General features: G+C 54.0%; 10 protein-coding genes across 10 annotated transcripts; 5 read left to right on the plus strand and 5 right to left on the minus strand.

Moving 5' to 3' along the window:
- Nucleotides 1–582: 582 nt before the first annotated feature.
- Nucleotides 583–2,316, plus strand: BGZ61DRAFT_534850 (uncharacterized protein; the record flags this gene model as incomplete). Its single annotated transcript, XM_046254197.1, has 3 exons — nt 583–711; nt 777–826; nt 2,100–2,316. 3 exons carry the CDS (start codon nt 583–585, stop codon nt 2,314–2,316), a joined length of 396 nt encoding a protein of 131 aa, XP_046102110.1.
- Nucleotides 2,317–4,335: 2,019 nt separating this feature from the next.
- On the minus strand, nt 4,336–5,554 carry BGZ61DRAFT_495819 (fungal pheromone mating factor STE2 GPCR-domain-containing protein; the record flags this gene model as incomplete). Its single annotated transcript, XM_046250944.1, has 2 exons — nt 4,336–4,739; nt 4,804–5,554. 2 exons carry the CDS (start codon nt 5,552–5,554, stop codon nt 4,336–4,338), a joined length of 1,155 nt encoding a protein of 384 aa, XP_046102111.1.
- Nucleotides 5,555–6,004: 450 nt separating this feature from the next.
- Nucleotides 6,005–6,390, plus strand: BGZ61DRAFT_60922 (uncharacterized protein). The gene has a single exon (XM_046256911.1). It carries the CDS (start codon nt 6,117–6,119, stop codon nt 6,354–6,356), a length of 240 nt encoding a protein of 79 aa, XP_046102112.1. The 5' UTR covers nt 6,005–6,116; the 3' UTR covers nt 6,357–6,390.
- On the minus strand, nt 6,391–8,242 carry BGZ61DRAFT_60921 (UEV domain-containing protein). Its single transcript, XM_046256910.1, has 4 exons — nt 8,080–8,242; nt 7,924–8,011; nt 7,629–7,867; nt 6,391–7,573 (listed from the first exon to the last, which is right to left on the minus strand). Exons 1-4 carry the CDS (start codon nt 8,128–8,130, stop codon nt 6,425–6,427), a joined length of 1,527 nt encoding a protein of 508 aa, XP_046102113.1. The 5' UTR covers nt 8,131–8,242; the 3' UTR covers nt 6,391–6,424.
- Nucleotides 8,243–9,303: 1,061 nt separating this feature from the next.
- Nucleotides 9,304–10,770, plus strand: BGZ61DRAFT_357321 (Indoleamine 2,3-dioxygenase; the record flags this gene model as incomplete). The annotated part of the gene is made up of 1 exon (XM_046240867.1): nt 9,304–10,770. One exon carries the CDS (start codon nt 9,304–9,306, stop codon nt 10,768–10,770), a length of 1,467 nt encoding a protein of 488 aa, XP_046102114.1.
- A 266-nt stretch (nt 10,771–11,036) lies between these two features.
- On the minus strand, nt 11,037–12,307 carry BGZ61DRAFT_356802 (RlpA-like double-psi beta-barrel-protein domain-containing protein-containing protein; the record flags this gene model as incomplete). The annotated part of the gene is made up of 3 exons (XM_046240817.1): nt 11,037–11,393; nt 11,439–11,913; nt 11,979–12,307. The coding sequence occupies 3 exons, from the start codon at nt 12,305–12,307 to the stop codon at nt 11,037–11,039; spliced, it is 1,161 nt and encodes a 386-aa protein (XP_046102115.1).
- Nucleotides 12,308–13,682: 1,375 nt separating this feature from the next.
- BGZ61DRAFT_455784 (DNA-dependent RNA polymerase II beta subunit) lies at nt 13,683–18,165 on the plus strand. Its single transcript, XM_046246428.1, has 3 exons — nt 13,683–16,412; nt 16,470–17,698; nt 17,779–18,165. Exons 1-3 carry the CDS (start codon nt 14,019–14,021, stop codon nt 17,939–17,941), a joined length of 3,786 nt encoding a protein of 1,261 aa, XP_046102116.1. The 5' UTR covers nt 13,683–14,018; the 3' UTR covers nt 17,942–18,165.
- BGZ61DRAFT_590247 (uncharacterized protein) lies at nt 18,166–18,835 on the minus strand. Its single transcript, XM_046256624.1, has 2 exons — nt 18,553–18,835; nt 18,166–18,429 (listed from the first exon to the last, which is right to left on the minus strand). The coding sequence occupies exons 1-2, from the start codon at nt 18,646–18,648 to the stop codon at nt 18,268–18,270; spliced, it is 258 nt and encodes an 85-aa protein (XP_046102117.1). The 5' UTR covers nt 18,649–18,835; the 3' UTR covers nt 18,166–18,267.
- Nucleotides 18,836–19,188: 353 nt separating this feature from the next.
- Nucleotides 19,189–20,274, plus strand: BGZ61DRAFT_455787 (vacuolar ATPase). Its single transcript, XM_046246429.1, has 6 exons — nt 19,189–19,398; nt 19,462–19,500; nt 19,553–19,586; nt 19,649–19,657; nt 19,722–19,822; nt 19,898–20,274. The coding sequence occupies exons 1-6, from the start codon at nt 19,396–19,398 to the stop codon at nt 20,057–20,059; spliced, it is 348 nt and encodes a 115-aa protein (XP_046102118.1). The 5' UTR covers nt 19,189–19,395; the 3' UTR covers nt 20,060–20,274.
- Nucleotides 20,262–22,253, minus strand: BGZ61DRAFT_519766 (Catenin-beta-like protein; the record flags this gene model as incomplete). Its single annotated transcript, XM_046252418.1, has 3 exons — nt 22,119–22,253; nt 22,012–22,060; nt 20,262–21,946 (listed from the first exon to the last, which is right to left on the minus strand). Exons 1-3 carry the CDS (start codon nt 22,143–22,145, stop codon nt 20,262–20,264), a joined length of 1,761 nt encoding a protein of 586 aa, XP_046102119.1. The 5' UTR covers nt 22,146–22,253.
- Nucleotides 22,254–22,272: the final 19 nt, after the last annotated feature.

The raw sequence follows: 22,272 nt of genomic DNA on the forward strand, positions 1-22,272 counted from the left end.
CTGAAGGGAGTGAGAATGAGAGAATTGAAAATGTAGGATCAATGGCCTTTTTATAGGAGAGCGAGCAACCTTGTTGACGTTCTTTGTTAGTGATTTTGTTTGCCGCTCGGGTGCTTGCCGCACGCGCTCATTGGGCGGGGAAATAACTTAGGGATATGAGAAGAATCTAGAAAATCACGCGACGGGAGAGGACAAAGAGGACAGTTTTTTCAAGCTCTGGCTGCAAAGGTTGAACTGACGGTATCTCAAGGTCGGCATCCCAAAGCCACCGCGGGGTTGCTGGCTTAGTGATGCTGAGGCCGATGATGACGGCGGGACCAGTACGTACTGTGACCCCGCCAAACCGAAGCAGACCAATCATCAGCTTGGTTTTCAGCGCGCGAACCTCTGTAAACGCGCATCATGTGATTCAGCCGCTATCGCTCTTTATCGGTGATTGAAGCTTCATGGCTTCTGGCTCCGCCGTACCGAAAATTTCCCCAGTTAAACCGCCAAATTCAAGCCAACCCGTCGTCATCAGCACGAATCTGCCCATCAACGCCTGCCCTCCCCTCGCATTCCGACCGTCGACACAAGTATACAATGGCTCCCAAGCGCATCGCCATCGAGAGGTCCTCCCGCCGCGCCCCCAAGGGTTTCCTCGGCGCTACCTACGACGCCCTTACCTCGTCCGACAACGCCGCTGTTGTCCGCAGCATTGGCATCTTTGGAGTGAGTCTAGTTCCCTGAGGCGTATAACAATGGCCAAGATCTGGATGCTAATATCGGGTAAAAAGATCGCTGTGACGTTCCTCGCTAGCTCCTGGGGCGAGATTCTTCTGCCTCCGTAAGTCCCTCGCTGTGTCATGAACTCCGAACACAGCTGACACTGAAGCAGTCAGTAAATAAAAACCGAATCAAACCGCGACGCATTCCTTGGTGGAGCCGGCGACATGGCACAGACTATCTCGCACACCAATATCGAAGCAATATAATACCTTGTACAATAAAAAAGAGTCTGGTGTACGTTTAGCGGGACTGGATCCGGTCGAAATCCCAGAGGGAGCCACAGTCATGATGGATGGGCGTTGAGCCGAAATGAACACCGCTACACGTGGGTGATTGCCATGCCTTTTTGTTTCCCCATACTCATTGATGTGTCTCGTCGTTTTCAGCCAGTGCGATCGGCTCGATGCGGAGTATGAGCTCCCTGAGCCTTGACCTATGTGTGTTGGGTTGTCATTGCGGTTGATGTGAAGCATGAGAAGGAAGAGGAAGGGGGAGAGGAAGAGAGACCTTAGGGTCCCCTCTAATCCTCCCATTTCAACCTGCTCCCTCACGTCAATTACTCGCACTTGCCTTTTCTATGTAACCAGCCTTCCGTTCCCACGTGCCTACCTCGATCAGTTCAACAACGTTACTTCCATGAGTTAGTTGCGGGAGAGCGATCTCAAGCCAAACTGTGGGTTATTTCTAGTTGGTCACAACCCACCAAGTGACTCCATATCACCATTTCTGTTCAGTGATATCAACTGGCGACGCCCTCATTTTTAGCTACGCACTACTCAAGTCATCGCCGTCTCATCACTGGCTCTCGGTATTTTTGGACTGATACTGCCGCGCCGTCTCTCATGTCTTGGAAGGGGCAGCGCCATGACGCCCCAGCCAACCGGCCCCGACTCGCTGGCGGCAATGTTGCCCAGCTACTGTCCCGGTTCGAAATGCCGGATGCTCAGCTCCATACAAGCCAGTCCCGGGATATAAATGGTACATCCGATTTGACCCCTAGCCTCTCGCGGCGCTGCCTGCCCGATGGAACAAATACGGCCGGTTCCACGAGTGGTGCCTCATGTAGAGACGGCAACTCTCGGAACAAGAGCTCAAGTGGCTCAAGCTGCATTTCACCAGGGCAGCTTACTCCCCATGGGAAACCACCGCCGAGCCTTCACCGATCTCAGACTCTGAAGGCCACACAATCCACCACGTTCACCGACGGGCATGGACTTGGGCCAAGGCACAAGTCAGTGGCAGAGAGGAGGAGGGTGTTTGAAGTTGGTGAAAGTGGTGCTGGTAATCTTAACGACCTTTGGTCGTGACTAAGGCATCTAACATACATACAGGGGCCTCGATGACAAAAAGATCATGTATATCTGCTCCCTCCCCGTCCAAGACCGTCCATTCTACGAATTCGCAGACGGTGCAGCCCAAACCATCGGCCCAGAGACAGTCCATGAACACGACACACTCGCTACCGCTCTCTCCGACCTCGTCCCTGAGCCAAGAGCCACAGACTCCGGCATATGCCTTTCAGCGCCAGACTATATCACAAACAAATGAATTATCCTCACCGCGCTCCTGGAAGCCGGTGAGAGACCTTGCTCTTGGAACCAAGGTCACATCCAAGCCCCATCGACATCGCGTACGGCTTTGCCCCAAGCACCAAGACGCTGATACGACGGGCAACATCAGAAACACAACCAAGTCCCAAGATACATCTCGGGGACCCTACACATCAACGCTTGCAGCGAGTAGTAAGTCCATGATTTCAAGCAGTCCAAAATATCGCCTTGCTGGGGACAAGTCGACATCACCCAGCGCAACTCGGCATCAAACTTGGATGGAGAATGCCCAGAAGATGGCCTCCTCACTGTCACTATCAGCTTCAACTTCGGAAAGAGAGTCAAGCCCTCAATTTGTCACACGCCAGCGGCAAGAATATTCCTACCCGAGACCCAAAAATCTGGCGAGGCCTACAGTTGCCGAAATGAACTTAACAATAGGTCCAGTTGTATCTCGTTCCAAGATATCGAGCCTCCGACAAAGATTTGACCTCCCCAAAAGCTCAACGATGCCATCTTTGTCTTTTACCTCGAAGAAAAGACGAGAGACCACGCCTATCAAAGCCACCACGTATGATTCGATCCCCCGACTACATAAGTCCGCGACGACTACAGACCTTGACAACATGAGCCCTTCCAAGCAGAAACCCCGAGGCTGTGATGTAGAAAAGCGAGGAAGCCATGGATCGAAGAAATCGGAATCGATACTGAGGGGATGGAGCAGCGGAAAAAGCGGCTCGCCCTTGAAGGACAAGATTGGCCTTTTCGAGTCACTGGATCGGAAAAGTGGACTGAGCACGTCCAAAGGGGATTTCAGGAAACCACGGGCAGTTCTCTCAGGGTTAGGTCACGCCCGAGGCATGAAGGGAACATTCCGTCGCCTCTCTGCGTCGTGGAAAAAAAGCTCTTCCGAATGGAGCACTACAAGCCCCCAAGACCCGTTTATTTCAAGCCATAGCGGCTTGGATGGCGAGAGCTCGACAGCGAGAGATGATGAACGGGGAGTGGCACCTGAAAGTCCTAGCTCAAGGAGTGTACGCACATCTTTGCATCAAGACTGTGCTTCGGTGAACAAATATATGACGCCACGTGGATCATTGGTACGCCTTGAGTTCAATATCGATGGCGAAGGAGGATTGCACCCCTCATCGACGATGTCACCCTCCGCGCCCTCGCTACCGTGCTCGGGATCTCGTCATCGAATGTCTCCTCTGGCCCTTACAGGCCGTCAGAGATCAATCATAGACTCAACCACAACCGCGAAAGAACAGGACGGTCCCCGTTATCGGGTCCGTCGGATCATCTCTCGCAGCAGCGGCCCCTTTGCGTCAAGGTCGTATTGTACGCTGGAGCAGCCAAAGCCCGTTCGTGCGAATGAACTCAGAAGGTTGGTCAGTCTCTGCAAGGAGAAGGTGGCGAGGCGGATATCTAGCGGGTATGGTGAGTGATTAGAAGGCGATGGTGTTTTGAGGTAGCAGATATGGCTGGGCCTGAAGTACTTTGGAGACGGCACGTTGTAACGTTTCTTGCAGCTCATACTTGGCATATCCAAATGATTCGTGGCTTTACTCATTAGTCTTTGTTGCGGTTTCATTGAGGTGATTGCTTCTAATAATAACATCTATACCCTTTGCTCATGAAGGACTCATCGAAATACACGTTTGTGATCATGGCATGCTTGAGATTAGGAACGATACGAAGATGCATGGAAATGCTCAGAATTGTATTCTGCGCCTGAGCGCAGTAATGTTTGTATTAAAAGTGACAAGATAAAGGGGTGCCTCTGAAAAGATTTCCGTGGCTAAAATGAATGATACGATACCAAAACTTAAACCAAAACGACGACTATAGGGGTCGCCCAATGACTGCATAGAAAGTAAAACAAAGCTACCAAGTTCCAAATCCTTAGGTCTCAGACAGACCTGCCGATACTCCACGCTGCATCGCTTCTGGACTGCGCCCAACTCCTAAAGCTAAAGTGAATATTGGTGGGATGACCGTGGCCATTTGGAGAGCTCTAGACTCTCTCTTCAAGTTGCACCAAGTTTCGGTGAACCCGAACCTTGCTGCCACCGAACTCAGCTTCCTCTGAGAGTTTGGCGAGTTCCACGCCCCCCGAGTTGGACCGAGCGTGGGACATCATGCCCGATTCGCACCGCGAGAGGATTGAAACTTGCGCGGTGGTACCTGTGTGGTTGGTGGAGAAGCTGGCTCTCTTGATGGGGTGCGTGGAGCTCCCGGTTCCAGGGGTAGGAGGGTAACGGCCGCTTGAGTCGGCAGAGGCGTAGGCGGAGTGATTCGTTGACGCCATGCGCTGCGCAGCTAGCGTTCCCAATGGTAGGATGATGGCGACCGACGTCAAGGTCAGGGAGGCCGACTCGAAGTTGGTGAAATGGCCCCATTCAAGACCAGCAAAGATAACTATCTAGGGTCAGCAAATGCCCAAGGAGGCGGTAATTGGTCGCAACCAAAGGAGGGAACATACCAGGAACAATCATCAACATTCCATTCGTAGTGATGAGGACCTCCATCGGAGTCATAGTCTTGTAGGATGGTAAAACACCACGGTTGGATATTAAGTGGATGATGAGCTTGATGTTGAAAATGGCACAAAACCAGCAGATGGAAGCGGCGTTTGTGATAACCATCAAGTGGATCAACCATCTCATGTTTTCCGGTGGAATCAAGCTCAGAACGGCCTTGTTCTGGATGACGGTGAAGGCGAGGCGCCACCCGATGGTGAACAGAGTGATGAAGGCGGAGAGAGCTGACAGGGAGTATTTCCAGAAGTTTGGCCAGAGCTTCACCATTGTCCACGCTTGGTGCATGAGAGCAGCCTCAATGGCAATGACGAGGAGGAGGGAGAAGGTGTTGGCCACGATGCTGATGACGAAATCCTGCACGGGCACATGGGAGTAATCACCCGCCCAGTAAGCGTAGAAGTCGTTGAACGGGGATGGAAAGTAGGCACTCAGAAGAGCCATGCGGATGATGCAGAGTGTAAGACCAGTGATGTGCAGAATGCTCGAAGGCCTCCGAAATTTGGACGAAGGCGTCATGACGAGAATGACAGCCAGCATGATAACGCAGGCACCCAACTGGGCGCCATAGTTGATACAAACGCTGACGGACTCAGTATGAAAGGCGTCAATCATACTCATTGGGACCGAGAGGGGCGTCTTGCCATCGCCGGCGACAAAGGAGACGTTCTGAGTGTAGGGATCGAAGTCGCCCATCGTGATGGTTTTGAGTAAAGAGCGGAAAGATGATGGGGAACTGACACTCGAACCGAAGAGGTGGTCACTGCGGGACAAGGAGAAGCAGGTGTTATGTATTGTAGATGTGAGAGACGGAGTCACAAGCCGGCTTGTGTCAAGGGGCACAAGGTTCAAAGTATGAAGAGGAGAGGGGGAGGGAGATAGGAGGTGACAGACTTCGCGGCATCTTGACTGACGGATCACAAAGCCAAACTCTGTGGACAGCTTGTTTCTGAGCCGCGGGCGAGCGAATGTATTGTTGTCGGCAGGGGAATGCAAGTATATCATACGAAAGATCACAAAATATGAGCGAGACATGCGGTGGGGCTGAGTCTGGCGTTGATATTGTTCTCCATTTTGGTGGCGTCGGCTCTTCGTATTGTTCTCGCAACGAGGCTGGAAGACCAGGAGCGCCACTGAGCTTATTATCAAACCCGACTGATCCCGGCCTCGTTACTTTGCACGGGCCCCGTAGCTATTAATGTTAACCACAGTACGGAGTGCGAAGTAATGAAGAGCAATCCAGCCAAGTCTTGCCCCAATGCGGACAGCAAACCCGGGGAGCCGGAACCGTGCCTGCGCGATGCGAGAGTCTTTGCCAGAGTCTTTGCTAGCCATTTGTAAGCCATTTGAAAGTCGTGGTGAGACTGAGACCTCTTCGAGGCCTAATCTGTGTCGGCTCCCGGCAGCTCTCCGCCACGCCCAGGATATCCATGTTAATGATGGCCACCTGACTTGGTGGCTGGACTCAAGGCCAAAACCCGGACGGAGCCAGAGCTAGACAACAATATCAAGAACCTCTCAGCCAGGAAACTTCCGTGATGACAGATCATTATACTCTTCACCGCGTCACGATGCCAATCCCATTCCTTGCCCAATCTTACGCACCAGGGCCTTCTTCAAATACCATTCGCGAGCGAGAGACCTTGTCATTTTAGCAAAAACGGCAGGCGAAATGCGGCCTCGCTCCACTGCACGTCCAAGCATGAAGATCGCATCTCCCAACGCTCTCTCCTCTGCCACCAACGTATAAAGCTGGTTGGCCACCACGGTTGGCGCCACTAGTAGCTCATCCACGTCGGGGAGTGGGTGATTTCTCGATCCTTCAATTACACCATCTGCCTGGTGTAGTGCGTCATGTAGAATATTCGAGTTTGACGTGAGGATGCTTGAAAGTTGCGCTAATTGTCCCGCCTCCGAGTGCAAGACTGGCATGGCTGACAACATGGCCGTTCGCTGCGCTTGTAGACCTGCCATACTGGAGTCGTTTTGCTGTCGAGCGCGTACTCGTATTGTGCACAGCGTTTGAGCTAGCTGGTGAAGTAGAGCATCCTTTTCAGGGTTAGGAGGAATAGGCGGAGCAGGAATGGTTGAGGCGGTCGGGACGTTTAGAGCTAGGGGCTCGTCGAGTAGATCAGGAGGGGGAGGGGGCTTCGCCTGGGCTTGGGGTGGTGGAGGCGCCTGGCTCCACGTTTGCGGCTGCTGCGGCGTCTGCCATTGCCGCTGAGTGACTGGTGTTTGCGATTGGGCAGGATTGAAGTAATGGGGTTGCATAGCCCTTGCGTGCTCTGGGGCTGGCGCATGACTTGCTTGATGATGTACGGGAGGCCGGGCAAATCTAGGGTCTAAAGACTCTCCACTGCTGGCCTGAGGTGGCAAAGGAGGAGCGGAATCGTAACGCGATGGCCGGTGAGAGTCGGCAGGAGAGCCCTGGGGAAGTGGAGAGAGAGGTGGTCCAGCTGGGATTGGGCTCTGCGGATTGGATGGTATGCTCTGAGGACCCTTAGGGGGTGGCGGAGGCGGACGTTGTTGCTCAGCGGCGGGCTGGTCTTGTGTAGTCGGGCGTGGAGCCATGCCCGGAGGCAGGGGCGGGACCGGAGGTGGAGTCGGCCCCGGCTGAGGAACCTGGGCCGAGTTTACTTGCTGTCGGGAGATGACGGGAGGTTCTTTGGCAAAGATATCGGTCACGATTCCCAACAAGTCTTGTAGATTCGATTTCTATGCGCAGGAGTCAGCGACCTACCAGAGAAGGGGCTGGCCAGGGTCGACATACATGCCAGAACTCAGCCCACCGAACGAGGTACGGGTGATACACGAGGCCCTGGGGATCGACGTGCTGGCCTGGGCGGATCATCATGTTCTCTGTGGGCACAACATAGACCATAGGTGGCTCTCGTGGGTATGCGTGAGGGACCCATATCGAGACTGGGAATCGGTAGGTGGTGCCGCGGAAGTTGACGGGGAGGGTGCCAATGAGGTGGAGGAGCAAAGCATTGGCGCCATTCGAGAAGGCTAGCAGAGTCAGTCTTGCCGCGATTTGTCGCCTGGGGAGTAAAGGAGGCAATTACTATGCACATCTGTTCGCGGCGTGAGGGAGGGATACTGGGTGAGCGCCTGGGCGACGTCGTTGTATGCGCGGTTCACATCGTGGTATTCCTGTTGCAGTCGGGGTTAGCGCGCACGAGCATCGGGAGCGGGCACAAGAAGGAGAGAGAGGGACGGACGCTGGTGAGGACGCTGTACAGCCAGTTCAAGACATGCTGCTGGACGGGCATCGTGATGATGCTCGAGCTAGCCGGCGTTGGAGAGGGAGAGGGAGAGGCAGAGGGAGGATCAAGACGTCAGTACCCGCGCACCTGCCTGGCCTGGCCAGCTTGGCGGGATGACGGTAAGTCCTCTGTCGCACCGACGACGGCCCTTGGTGCGTGCCCACCTCCAGTACGTACCTTCGAGACGAATAGTGGGGGGTGGGGGAGTTCATTGCGGAGCGTCTGCAAGACAACAGCAGCATTACCAATTGGTGATTCCATCCTATGCGTGCGCAAATAGGTATGTGTACAACATAGTAATAGGTAGGCGCTTGGTTGATAAATGCAACGCTGAGAAGTGCGAAGACAGGATACTTGCACAAGTCAGGCATAATAATTCTCGCGCAACCTAAGAAGGAGACCTTGTCGACGCGTCAGTATTGGATTTCTCGTCATGTTCTGCAACAGCATCTGGACTGGAAACTTGCCTGTCTTTGCATGGACCAGTTGCGTGACTGGTCACCTTTGGTGTTTTGCCCCTCGAAACAAGACTTGCTAGGACTCAAAATCTGCATCCTGTAGTATCCAATAGGCATCTCCTCTCCCCTCAGCCGAAAACGGAGCCGGTACGCCGTCCTCGCTCTCGGCCTCCTCCGGCTGCCCACCCCCGATCTCAACGTAATAAGTCAGCTAATGATTAATCTGTTTTGTGACGCGAGCACGAGGTTGGCTTCTATCCTAACGGAAGCCCGGACTGTCAGGGTCCACCCACACACACAGTTCCATTTTTCTTTCGCTCTCTGACGATTCCCCCTCGGCCGGTCGGCCAATCCCGGTCGTCCTTGAACCGTTGCGCCGTCGTCCACAACTCTGAGAGCGACTTTTGCTCCTCTTTCTTCCTATACCTCCATCCCTCTCCCGTCTTCCCCCCGCCGCCTCTTTTTTCTTCTTCTCTTCGCCTCCTCTTTCTTTCCCACTCTTCACTGACCTCCCTCAACAGCCAGACTAGTACCTGGATAACTGACTCGAGTTAACTTTTTACTCAAGTCCGCAACCAGCCCCACTTCAACCTCCGTTCCCGTTCCCGGATCTCCGGGCCTTGGTCACCCTTCTTCCACCTCCGAATAGAGCCAGAAACTGGTGCGAACCAGATTACTTCGACCAAAAACTACGCATTGGGTGCCATAAAGCATACCTATCATGTTGCCTCCTATCCCAGCCCTCGCCGACTACGGCCTCTCTCCCACCCATGGGTTCCTCCCTGACGTCCTACCCTTGACCCGTCTGCCGGACCCATACTATAACAAATGGGAGGCCATCGCCGCCAACCTCCAGGCCCTTATTCTCAGCCGTCGTCTTCGCGGCGTCATTGATCGCCTACCGGTTCTATCAACCATCGGCCTCGAGCACGATGCTGAGTGGCGCCGCGCCTATTCTCTTCTCGGTTTCATGGCTCACGGCTACATCTGGGGTGGTGACTCACCCTCTGACCGACTCCCTGCATCCATTTCTGTTCCCCTGCTCCAGATATCCGAACACCTACAGGTGCTTCCTGTCGCCACATACGCGGCTGTATGTCTCTGGAATTTTAAGCCGCTCTTCGTGGACGAGGATATCGACAACCTCGAAAACCTCGCCACCCTCAACACCTTCACTGGCTCTCTCGACGAGTCCTGGTTTTACCTCGTCTCTGTTGCTATTGAAGCCCGTGGCGCCCCCATAATCTCCCTCATGCTAACTGCCATTGCCGCTGCGAGGCATGGCGATGCCGCCACAGTTACCCGTTGCCTTCGCACCTTCGCAGAGCGACTTACTGATCTGACAACGATCTTGCAGAGAATGCATGAAAGCTGTGATCCTACTATTTTCTATAACCGTATTCGTCCTTTCCTTGCTGGGAGCAAGAACATGGCCGAGGCTGGTCTTCCACAAGGTGTCTTGTATGAAGATGGTTCCGGAACTGAGACGTACCGACAGTACAGTGGCGGCAGTAACGCTCAAAGTAGCTTGATACAGTTCTTCGACATCGCACTTGGCATTCAGCACCGTCCTACGGGAGAGTCTCGTGATCACGCATCTGATTCGGATAGAGGCGGGCGCTCATCCAACCGACACAACTTCATCATGGAGATGCGCCGCTATATGCCAGGGCAACATGCCCAGTTCCTCAACGATGTGTCAATTGTTGCCAACATCCGCGAGTTCATCGAGGATAACCAAGGAAATACTCAACTATGCGTCGCATACGATGCTTGCTTGGCTATGTTAAGTGCCTTCCGCGACAAGCACATCGGCATCGTAACGCGCTACATCATCACTCCCTCCAAGCAGGTCCGGGCTCGAAGTAGGTCGCGAAGTCCTGAGGTCACCCGACAGCGGCTTAACCTGGCGGTTGCGTCCCGAAAAAACCAGCAGAACCAGAAGGGCACTGGCGGCACTGCGTTGATACCCTTCCTGAAGCAAGCGAGAGATGAGACTGGAGAGCCTGCCGTCGAGGAGTGGACTAAGCGTTTCATGAAAAGACAAATCAAAACGGAGGGCAAGGGTGACTTTTTTCTTGGCAAACCAGATTATGGTGCTCCTCTGGAGACCGAAGATGTTGAGGTAAAAGGTTTGGCCGGGTCATGGACCATGGATGATGATATGGGCGGAATTTGCTTATCCTAGCTTAAGACAGTGAGTGTTCGACATTTAGTGCTTAGGCACATATGGGGCGTTTGGGTCTGGAGATTTTTGTGCAAGCATGCCGAGGTCTTTTGTAGCCAGCTGGTGCTGGCATCGAGAAACTACAAAATATATACAGAAATGAGAAATATATGTACAGCAAGGCCGAACACCGGGTTCAGGGTGCCATGCTCTACAATAGCTCAGCCTGCTTGTTGAGAAATGACCCCCACCCGTTTCGCCACCCCCCCTTGGTCACCAGGATATACTTAATTAGGCTGACACTGCGAGTAGTAGTCGTTCGAGTAAACACAGGTACTGCCCTTGGCACAAGCCAGAGCGCCGTTGGGAAACTGATCGGCGGCGCCGTTACACTGGTGGTAGATGGCAACGGTCGAGGTGGAAGCCGAGGCAGCAGACACTGCAGTGGCTGAAGCCCCCAGAGTAGCAGTGTAGCTCTTGGCGGAACATCCGGCCTTGGTCTTGGTCTTGGTCTTGGTCTGCTTAGAGGTGGAAGCCTTAGGCTTATCAGCGACAGGGGCCTTGGTCTCAGCGGAAGTTACAGGCTTCTGGGCAGCCTGAGACGCAGCTTTCGCAGTAGTTGTGGTCTTCTCGGCAGCGGCAGTCTCGGACTTCTGGGCGGAGGTCTTGGTCTTCTCGCCGGCCTGAACGGAGGACGAAGTGGAAGCCTTAGACGCCACAGCAGCGGCCGACGAGGTCTTAGCCGAGGATGCGGCAGCGGCAGCAGAAGAAGAAGATGAGCCCTTTGACGAACCGGCTCCGCTGAAGACAGGGTAGTCACCGTCGTCATCTCGGGTGCATCCAGAGACATTGGTGATCTCGGTGGGGCACTGGACCTGCTCAAAGGTCAAGCTCGGGTTATCCGAGTTACCGAACCAGTCGAATCGCCAGTTGCAACCGTCCTGGAGGATGGCTGGGTAGCTGTCGCATTGACTCTGTGAAGAGATACCGCCGTACTGCGCTCCAGCGAGACTGGTGCCAAACTCAGAGGTGCAGCCGTCAAAGATACCAACGCCACCACCGGGCATCAGGAGATCAAAGTGGTTGTTGCCCAGGTCACTTCCAGTGTTGGTGGACTGAACCACCATTGTCTTGCCCTTGACAGCGCCGGATGTGAAAGTGAGACTAAAAGACAACCTCTGTTAGTATCATGGATAGATGAACAGGTTCGAACTTGGGGTATAACTCACGCATAGCAGGCACAGCACCAGGATGACTCGGAGCCTCCCTCGATAGCAGTCGCGGCAAAGCCGTAGGCAACGGTGTCACTGACAGCCCAGGGGGAATAGCTACTGCAGGTATAGGAAGTGCCACCGTTGCAGCCGGAGACAGCATTGGAATCAGAAATCGGGTTGTCGTTGGCATCGCAAGTAAGGGCGGGAGCGCTGACGGACGCCTTGCCACCCCAAGCGCAAGACGGCTTGCAGCAGTCCCAGTATCTCGTGGATTGGCCGGTTCCTGAAGCGGCGCGGACAGCGATGGGGCCAGCCAAGGCGAGGTAAAGAGCCGAGGATCGCATTTTGGCAAAGAATAATAATGCTAATGACAAATGTCGAGTTGAAAGGGATTGATTGCTTAAGAACCGAAAGAAGGCACACACAAAGACCTGGTAAAGAGGAAGTGTTCTATTGCGAGGGAGACGCATCCCTCCTCTTATACGAGCGCAACAGCCATACTCTATCGACGCCCAGAACAGAATCATGACTGCTGGAGTCATGGCATGTTGACCCATGATCCATGGACTGCAGGGGTTCCATGGGCTGCTGTCAAGAGATGCCAAGGAGCATAGAACAAGAGTCGAAGAGGTGATGGTGCTATGAGATCGTGAGTGGGCCAATTGGGGCGTGCCATAGTCTCGGGTTAAGATCATCCACTAATAGGGAAGCACGGAGCTGGTGTGAGGGGCCAGGGTGGCCTGGGATCAACCGGCCGAGAGAGAAATGAAGGTCACCAAGCTTTGGTTTCAGGAACAGTTGTGGGGTGGATGGCAACTTTCTCGGTGCAGGTAGCCGAAATTGTAACCCAATCAGCAAGGGTTGGACGCGCAGATTAGAAGCTGTACTAGCTGGCTGTGGTGCTCGGTACGGAGGAGATGACTGAAGATGCTGGGGGTTGCTGCAAGAACCTGCACGATGCAGGTGGGAGGAAGTTTTTAGCGCCATCTTCTGTGGACTTTGATGAGACGGGATGAACGTGTATTTACTTGATCCCTTGTAGGTTGTCGGGCTGTCGCTCGGTTAGGCTGCCAGCTTCATCTCTCCGTTCTTAGCGCTGCATCTCGTATATTATTCCCTCGTCAAGAGTATTTCTAGGACGGGTGTTCGGCATGATCAGACACAAAACTCAAATTCATCAACATTGCAGAGGGAGAAAGAGTGGATGGAATCCGAAGTATGCGATCGGCCGGTAGAGTCGCTAGGCATTGGCAAAACGCAATGGCGTCGAATCTGAGACGACGGGTGTGGTGGTGGAAGCGAACGGCCTGGTCTGTTGCTCCATGTTGATGAAGATGATGACTTCATCATTCAGGCACAACTCTCCCTATCTCGCCTCCCTAATAAGGTTCTGGGGAGAGATGAGGCGGTGTATCGTCTGATTCCATCCCTCGAGCGAGCCCTGACACCTCGCGTGGTGTGTTAGTGGGATGGCACACCGAAATGGGCGATGCTTGTTCCTGACAGTGATGCCTTAGAGACAAGGCAGCAATATCCAACTTTACGCCACAGGGTTCCGGAAGCCGCCACCCACCCGCCACAGATGATTTGGAGCTTATTCAGCACACCGCGTCGCGCAGGAGTTCAAGGTTGCTTCTGAAATAGACTATGCCCCTTATAGCCTAGCTCCACTTGCAACTGATCGCGTTTCGATTACTACTGGCGCCTCAAGGCTTCGTCAAAGGCTTTTGAGATTCCCCCATCAACCAAATTCAGCGACACTGGCCCGCCACTCCCACATCCTGCGCATCTCAAGACCCTCTTCTGTCTTCTCAATAGAGTCGTTGCAGTTCTGCTGAAGCTGTCACCGGATGCTCACGGGGTGCTCCAGGCGCCAGGTCCCGTACTGACCGCCCTGACTTTGCCGTCGCCGCTGGATCATTCAGCTCGGTTCTTCAACCTCGAGGCAGCCGTCGCTCCGAACGAGACCCCATCTGAAACGCGCAAATACCCAGGTGGCTTCCACCAGCACCTCCACAAACCATTTCCGACATCCATCACCGCCCAACAGACATCATGGCCGATTACGAAGACGAGTCCGACTACGATAATTATGGTGACGAGGAGGAGGGCATCACCCCCGAGGACTGCTGGACCGTCATCTCGTCCTTCTTCGAGACCAAGGGACTAGCATCGCAGCAAACCGACTCCTTTGACGAGTTTACCCAAACAACCATACAGGATCTCGTGAACGAGTACTCCGTCATATCTCTAGACCAACCTAACCCCCCCTCGCCACCGGGCCAGACCATCGCTTTGCGCCGATATGAGATCAAATTCGGCAGCGTCATGGTCTCGCGACCAACAATCAGCGAGACGGACGGAACTGTTACATCGCTGCTGCCATACGAGTGCCGTGATCGCAACCTCACATACGCCAGTCCCCTTTACATAAAGATCACAAAGAAGGTTTCTGTTGCTGTCGAGAAGGAGGTTCCTCTACATGAGATGGACGACGCTCAGCGTGCCGAGTATGCCAAAACTGGTGATAACCCTACCAAGCTGGTGTGGGAGCTGGAAGAGTCTGGTGACGATGATTCTGGCAAGACCGGCGACGACTGGAAGGATATGGTTTTCGTCGGCAAGCTGCCCATCATGGTCAAGTCGAAGATTTGCCACTTGAGCCGCGAGCATGACGACAACCTCTTCCTCGTCAATGAGTGTCCTTATGATCAGGGCGGTTACTTCGTCATCAACGGCAGCGAGAAGGTCCTCATCGCCCAGGAGCGATCTGCTGCCAACATTGTCCAGGTCTTCAAAAAGGCCCAGCCCAGTCCTTACACCTACACTGCTGAGATCAGGAGTGCCCTCGAAAAGGGTTCTCGCCTCATCTCTAGTCTCATGCTGAAGCTGTATGGCAAGGGAGACTCAGCTCGAGGAGGGTTTGGACAGACCATCCACACCTCTCTCCCCTTCGTCAAGTCAGATCTTCCTGTTGCCATCGTCTTCCGTGCGTTGGGGGTTGTTTCTGATGAGGACATTCTCAACCACATCTGCTATGACCGCAAGGACAGCCAAATGCTCGAAATGCTGCGCCCTTGTATCGAGGAAGCTTTTTGTGTGCAAGATCGAGAGGTCGCCCTTGACTTCATTGGCAAGCGAGGAAACCGTGACCAGGCAGGTCTCGGCCGTGAGAAGCGTGTGCGCGTTGCCAAGGACATCCTTCAAAAGGAGACGTTGCCGCACATTTCTCAGTCGGAGGGCAGCGAGACCAGGAAGGCCTTCTTCTTGGGTTATATGGTTCACAAACTTCTACAGTGCGCTCTTGGACGGCGTGAACCTGACGATCGCGATCATTTTGGCAAGAAGCGCCTGGATCTCGCTGGCCCTCTTCTGGCCAAGCTATTTCGTGGCATCATGCGTAGGGTGAACACTGAACTTTCCAACTACCTGAAGCGATGCGTTGAGGGCAACCGACACTTCAACTTGGCCGTCGGAATCAAGCCGGGCACCTTGTCCAACGGCTTGAAGTACTCCCTAGCAACGGGCAACTGGGGAGACCAGAAAAAGGCCGCGAGCTCGACCGCTGGTGTCTCTCAGGTGTTGAACCGCTACACCTTTGCCTCCACTTTGTCCCATCTCCGACGAACCAACACCCCTATCGGACGAGATGGTAAGCTGGCCAAGCCACGCCAGTTGCACAATACCCATTGGGGCTTGGTCTGTCCCGCAGAGACACCTGAGGGTCAGGCTTGTGGTCTGGTCAAGAATTTGTCGTTGATGTGCTACGTCAGTGTCGGTTCCCCATCCGAGCCTTTGATTGAATTTATGATCAACCGAGGCATGGAAGTGGTTGAGGAGTACGAGCCATTGAGATACCCGCACGCTACCAAAATTTTCGTCAATGGAACCTGGGTTGGCGTTCACCAGGACCCGAAGCACCTTGTCAGTCAGGTGTTGGACACGCGTCGAAAGTCGTATTTGCAGTATGAGGTATCGCTTGTCCGGGATATCCGCGACCGAGAGTTCAAGGTTTTCTCCGATGCTGGGCGAGTAATGAGACCCGTCTTCACGGTGCAGCAAGAGGACGACCATGACACAGGCATTGCAAAGGGATCGCTGGTGCTGACCAAGGAGCTTGTCAACAAGCTCGCCAAGGAGCAAGCCGAACCATCGGATGATCCTGCATCCAAGATTGGTTGGGAGGGGCTTATCCGAGCGGGAGCCATCGAGTATTTGGATGCCGAAGAAGAAGAGACAGCCATGATCTGCATGACACCTGAGGATCTTGATCTCTACCGTCTACAAAAGGCAGGCATTGCTATGGAAGATGATATGGGCGACAATCCAAACGGAAGATTGAAGACAAAAACGAACCCAACGACTCACATGTACACCCACTGTGAGATTCATCCCAGCATGATTCTTGGTATTTGCGCCAGCATCATTCCCTTTCCCGATCACAATCAGGTACATCAATTCCTATGTTTCCCATGTTGGTCGATGAGTACTAACCGTATACCCTAGTCACCTCGTAACACATACCAATCTGCCATGGGTAAACAAGCCATGGGCTTTTTCCTAACGAACTACTCTCGGCGTATGGATACCATGGCCAACATTCTTTACTATCCCCAGAAGCCCTTGGCGACGACACGATCCATGGAGTTCCTCAAGTTCCGTGAGCTTCCCGCCGGTCAGAATGCCATTGTAGCCATTGCTTGCTACTCGGGTTACAACCAGGAAGATTCCGTCATTATGAACCAGAGCAGTATCGATCGTGGCCTGTTCCGCAGTCTGTTCTTCCGATCATACTCGGACCAAGAGAAGAAGGTCGGTTTGAATTACACTGAAGTGTTCGAAAAACCGTTCCAGCAGTCGACACTTCGCATGAAGCACGGAACCTATGACAAGCTCGACGAGGACGGTATTGTGGCGCCAGGTGTTCGAGTGTCTGGTGAGGACATCATCATTGGCAAGACGGCGCCAATTGATCAGGAAAACCAGGATTTGGGCACGCGTACCACTGTCCATCAACGGCGAGACATTTCAACACCGCTGAGGAGCACTGAGAACGGCATTGTGGACCAGGTCATCATGACGGTTAATGCTGACAACGTCAAATATGTCAAGGTTCGAGTGAGAACGACCAAGATTCCCCAGATTGGTGACAAGTTTGCCTCTCGCCATGGACAGAAGGGTACCATTGGTGTGACATACCGACAGGAGGACATGCCGTTTTCACGAGAAGGCGTGACGCCCGATATCATCATCAACCCTCACGCCATTCCTTCCCGAATGACAATTGCTCATTTGATCGAATGCTTGCTGAGCAAGGTTTCAACCCTCGAGGGCATGGAGGGCGACGCGACTCCGTTCACGGACGTTACAGTTGACTCGGTGTCGGAGTTGCTCCGAAAGCACGGCTACCAGTCGCGCGGTTTCGAAATTATGTACAACGGACATACCGGCCGCAAACTCCGAGCGCAGTGTTTCTTCGGCCCTACTTACTACCAGCGACTGCGTCACATGGTCGACGACAAGATCCACGCGCGAGCGAGAGGACCTGTGCAGATTATGACGAGACAGCCTGTGGAGGGTCGTGCTCGAGATGGTGGTCTGCGGTTCGGAGAAATGGAGCGTGATTGCATGATTGCTCACGGAGCGGCGGCGTTCCTGAAGGAGCGTTTGTTCGAAGTATCTGACGCTTTCCGAGTCCACGTCTGCGAGATTTGTGGACTCATGACGCCAATTGCGTAAGTATCCCCAGCCCACAACATTTGCCATGCATTGCAAGGGCCGTACTCCTTGAGTGCATGCTAACATCAAATTCTAGAAACTTGTCCAAGCAGTCATTCGAATGCCGGCCATGCAAGAACAAGACTAAGATTGCGCAAATCCATATCCCCTATGCCGCGAAGCTTCTGTTCCAGGAGTTGCAGGCCATGAATATCGCGGCAAGAATGTTTACGAGCCGGTCGGGCGTTTCGATTCGGTAGACGTGATTGGAAGGGACGTATGGGTAGCGTTGAATCGGAGCAGTGGGAGGAAAAGATGAGACAAGGAGATGATATGGCAATCAGGCGAGGGCCAGGGACAAAAAGAGGAGCCACTCGAGGCCTGGCCGTTGTGGTTGTAATGTAGAGCAAGGGGGCAAGATTGGCGTGTACAAAATCGGCACAGCGGCGGGAGTAGGATAGTAGAACATGAAATGCATTTACGAACTCATAGTCGCAAGTGGTGGAGCGGTATCTTTTTGTTTTACATCTTATACACGTTGGATCGGTTTCTGATGGCCATCCGGGAGTGCCACCCGAGATCAAGGTCATCTGTTTGGGGTTGCTTTGTCTGCTGCAGCTATCGAATCGTGGACGGACTGGTCGCGTTTGTATTCCTCCTCAATGGCTTTTTGCATGTCGAAGTCGAGTTGTCGCTCCCGCTTGACACGTTGTTGCTCCATGTCGCGGACGACACCTTCATGCATAGCCTATGTCCAAAGTCAAGGTTAGCCTCGGAACTGGTCTCACGGTGCTGGCCGTCCACTGGGAATATTGTTCTTCTTTTTTCCTTTCTTTGGATGAATATGGGGGTTTCAAATGTAAATATTTACCTCTTTCTCAAACTTTTGCTGGTAATGGACGAGGATGACGGTGCTGGCGGCGAACAGGGACGTGGCCGCTAGGGTGAGCTTGGAGGCACGAGACATGGTTCGGTTCGGATTCGACAGCGGGCACCTAGGGGAGGATGCGGTTGGCGCGGTGTGAATGAATTCGGGTAACACGATGGATGTAGAGTTGAATTGAGTCGCAGGGAGGGTGTGTGGAGGCGATTGGGAGGCGGGAGAATCCGCGGTTATGGAGCTTCTCGAGGTTTCAGAGACAAAGTGAAGCGACACCACCGAGCCATGACGTGAAAATGCGCTTCAGCCGGGCTGCTCCAGTGGCGGCTCGGTGGTCCAATAGATGGGCCCTGGACCTGTACCAGGGGCCCCCACAGAGAGCTCTGCACTGTGCTCTGGCGGTACCTGCTAGCGCTTGTTCGTCACAGCTTGGAAGTACCGGCCCCAAGGCACCAGCGAGAGTGTCCACTGAGAGGTACCTCGGGCCTTCAGGCGTTGCGCCTACCGCCAGAGAGCCTTGCAGCGCCCCGCCAGATAATCGCCAATCAACGGCCACGCCCCTACCTACGCTAGAGGTCCTCCATTGTTGGTACCTACCGACCTACCCTTACCTCATACCTTACCCCCATTAACCTCAACTTCGACCTTCGAGACTCCACCAACGCACCAAGGAACCACCACCTTGTCCTCCCATCACAGCTCCCATCGAATCGACCGCCGCCATCGCTCCGCTGCCGAACGCATCGTCGCATCCGCGCTCTCCTCCTAATTTATCCCGATCCCTCTCCGGCATCATCTCTTCTCCCCGCCGCCATATCCTCCTCCATTATCACCATGGTAAGCACCGAGCCCCCATCGCCTTCAGCCACAAGCGATCTTCTCACCTAACCCGCCTCCCAGTCCGCCCAAAACTCGGCCGGTATCCAGACTCTTCTCGACGTACGTGCCGCCTCACCGACCGACTACGATTGCCCAACTAATAAACCACCAGGCTGAACGAGACGCTTCCAAGATTGTCCAGAAAGGTTAGTTCTAACTCTGACGTCCTTTATCTCGCTACATAATACTAACATCCTTATTCCCACAGCTCGGGAATGTAAGTTCCTCCGACCCTTCCACCCCTTCAGACGAACACGCCCAGTAACCACCTGTCTCTGCAGTCCGCACCAAGCGTGTCAGGGAAGCCCGTGATGAGGCCAAGCAAGAGATAGCCGATTACAAGTCCTCCAAGGAGGACGAGTACAAGCAGTTCGAGTCCGAGGTACGCCTTCTTTCCGCATACCTGGGCCACATTGGACGGTTCCCCATATCGCTGACCTGGTCATCATTCGTATAGCATAGCAAGGGCAACCAGGAGGCTGAGGCCGAGGCCAACCGAGAGGCTGAGGAGCAGATCAAGGAGATCCAGGCGGCCGGGAAGAAGAGCCAGGCCCAGGTTGTCAAGAACCTGCTCACCGCTGTCTTTGACGTCAAGCCCGTCCCCCCCTCTGCTGCTTGAGCGCAATCTACAAACAAATTCCCCGAGAGCCTAGCCGAAGCTCAGCTTCCGCCAGTGATAAACCAATCCCCGCGGCTCACCAATTCGACCCGATGAGGGTGGACAATGGAGGAAGAGGAGGAACGTGTGGAGACGGAAGACTCGCGCCAAACATGACCAATCCTCATGCGTCCCATCCAAGGCGCAGCTTTTTAATACAAGTCTACTGAACGAAATCGACTAGAGTACCCAGCATATCCTTTGTGTCCTGGTTTTCCTCGGCCGTGTCTAATGCCTCTAGCTGTTCCCTCAGCGTCGTGCCAATCACTCCCAACTCCTCATCGCGCTCGGCGAGCAACTGCTTGATCTTCTTTTTAGCTCCATTATCCTCAGCTACCAACCAGGCTAAGACCTGATCAATCGTCTGCAGGATGAACAGCCCGGAGTCGATTCTCCTCGACAGCCATTCCAGTTCCGCAGCTTCCCTGTCTTCTGTCCAGAGAACCTTCCTCTCGGCCTCATTCTGCTGCTCAGCCCTTGCAACCCGTCCGCTGTAATCTCTCCGGAGCTTGATAAGTTTCGAAATCTTCTCGTAGTCCTTTTCCACGAATTTGGCCAGGGTCCGTATCCTCTCTGCTGAGTTGGCGGGCAGGAATCGGAGCATAGAGGCAAAGATACCAACCAGATGCTCCAGAATGCGGTGGTCATGGGTCTTCATGAAAAGGGTGAACATGGTTTTGAGGCCGCCCGCCTCGACCACTTTCTGGCATACCTCAGTGCCGGTGTCGCCACCAATGGCATGGTCCAGGAGGCGCAGCGCAGGCGGCTTGCTCCTCTTGCCCTCTTTTAACATGATAAGGCACAGTTCCACTCCCTCAGCCTCGGTGAGCTTAGCCTTGCCTGAGGCCTCGTCTGCAAGACAAGTCAAAGCCTCAAAGAGGTTCTCCATGTACTCTTCCTCCTCGCCGCCCTTTTCCGGATCTCGTCTCCGGTAGGGGGCAACCAGTTGCAGCAGAATATCGACAGCATTGAGGGATGTGAGTTGGGCACGGTTGGTGGGGGATGCCTGGGTCAGAATAGCCAGTATCTCTGCAGCATACTGTTTGTTTTGCGTCACCGAGTCCTCTTTTCGCTGGATGCGTTGCAGGAGCCATTCCAGCAGCTTGTCATCTTCTCCAACACGCTCAGCGGCAGATGGGCGAGAGCACAAGTTCTCTATCACGCCGAGAGCATGATAGATGCCACTCCGATCCGACTCGTCGTCTTCGTTGAGCCGAGAGAAGTTGGACACCAAAAGCCCCAGCAGGTCCGAATCCATCATGGCATCTACCAGGTTGTTCCACTGGGTTTCATCGGCCGGGACATCCTCATCAGTCAACTCGCCCATAATCTCGATGGCATCAATGGCAATGTCTGTATTTTCGTGCGCTAGCAAACTAACCAGACTTGCGACGCATCCAGTCTTAACAAAGTCTGGGTAGAGGTCCGGGTGCTGGGACAATAGCGAGAGACCCTTGATGTCGGCATCCAGGTCGGCCTCGCTGCCGATGAACTTCTGCGGATCGTCTTCGAACTTGGCACGGAGCTCGGCGTTCTTGGTGATGCGCTTTTCAAAGTTGAGGGCGGTTTTGCGCAACCACGCTGCATCGATCTTTTCTGGCGCGACTCCGGCGTCAGCGTCGTCGACGTAGTCGAGGATCTCTGATTCTTGCTTGGTGATTCCTCCACCAAAGAAGCGGTCTTCGTCATCGTCGGGGGGTAGATCAGGGCCGAAGTCGTCGTTCTCATCGTTGTCGGGGGGCGGCGCAGGACCAGCTTCAATATCATCCTCGCCGGGTTCTGCGCCGTCAACTTGGGCGCGACGGTTGGAGCCGCTGGCGCTCAGCTTGGCCGACTTGTATATTTCATCTAGATTCAGTGGTGCGGTTAGCAATTGTTGGGCTTGACCGGTGTGAGATTCGAGGTGGACGTACTTGGATCTCGGACGGGATTCAGCTTGCGCTTGGAGGAGATGCCCGAGTTCTGTAAGCTTGTTAGAGTGACGATTCATGATATCAAAGTCAAAGACAAGCGAACGAACCTTAAAGATGTCGTCTACACTCGCCATTTTATTTGCGGACCGACTGGACGTCGCATGGAAGGGTTCCTCCGTTAGCCAAAATAGACGACGTGAGAGGTTGACGGCAAGCACGCGCCGCGAGGCGAGTATCAGAGGTACCTTCCTGTGGCTGACT

This window comes from Ilyonectria robusta (assembly GCF_021365365.1).
Source record: "Ilyonectria robusta strain PMI_751 chromosome Unknown BGZ61scaffold_15, whole genome shotgun sequence".
NCBI classification, from domain to species: domain Eukaryota; kingdom Fungi; phylum Ascomycota; class Sordariomycetes; order Hypocreales; family Nectriaceae; genus Ilyonectria; species Ilyonectria robusta.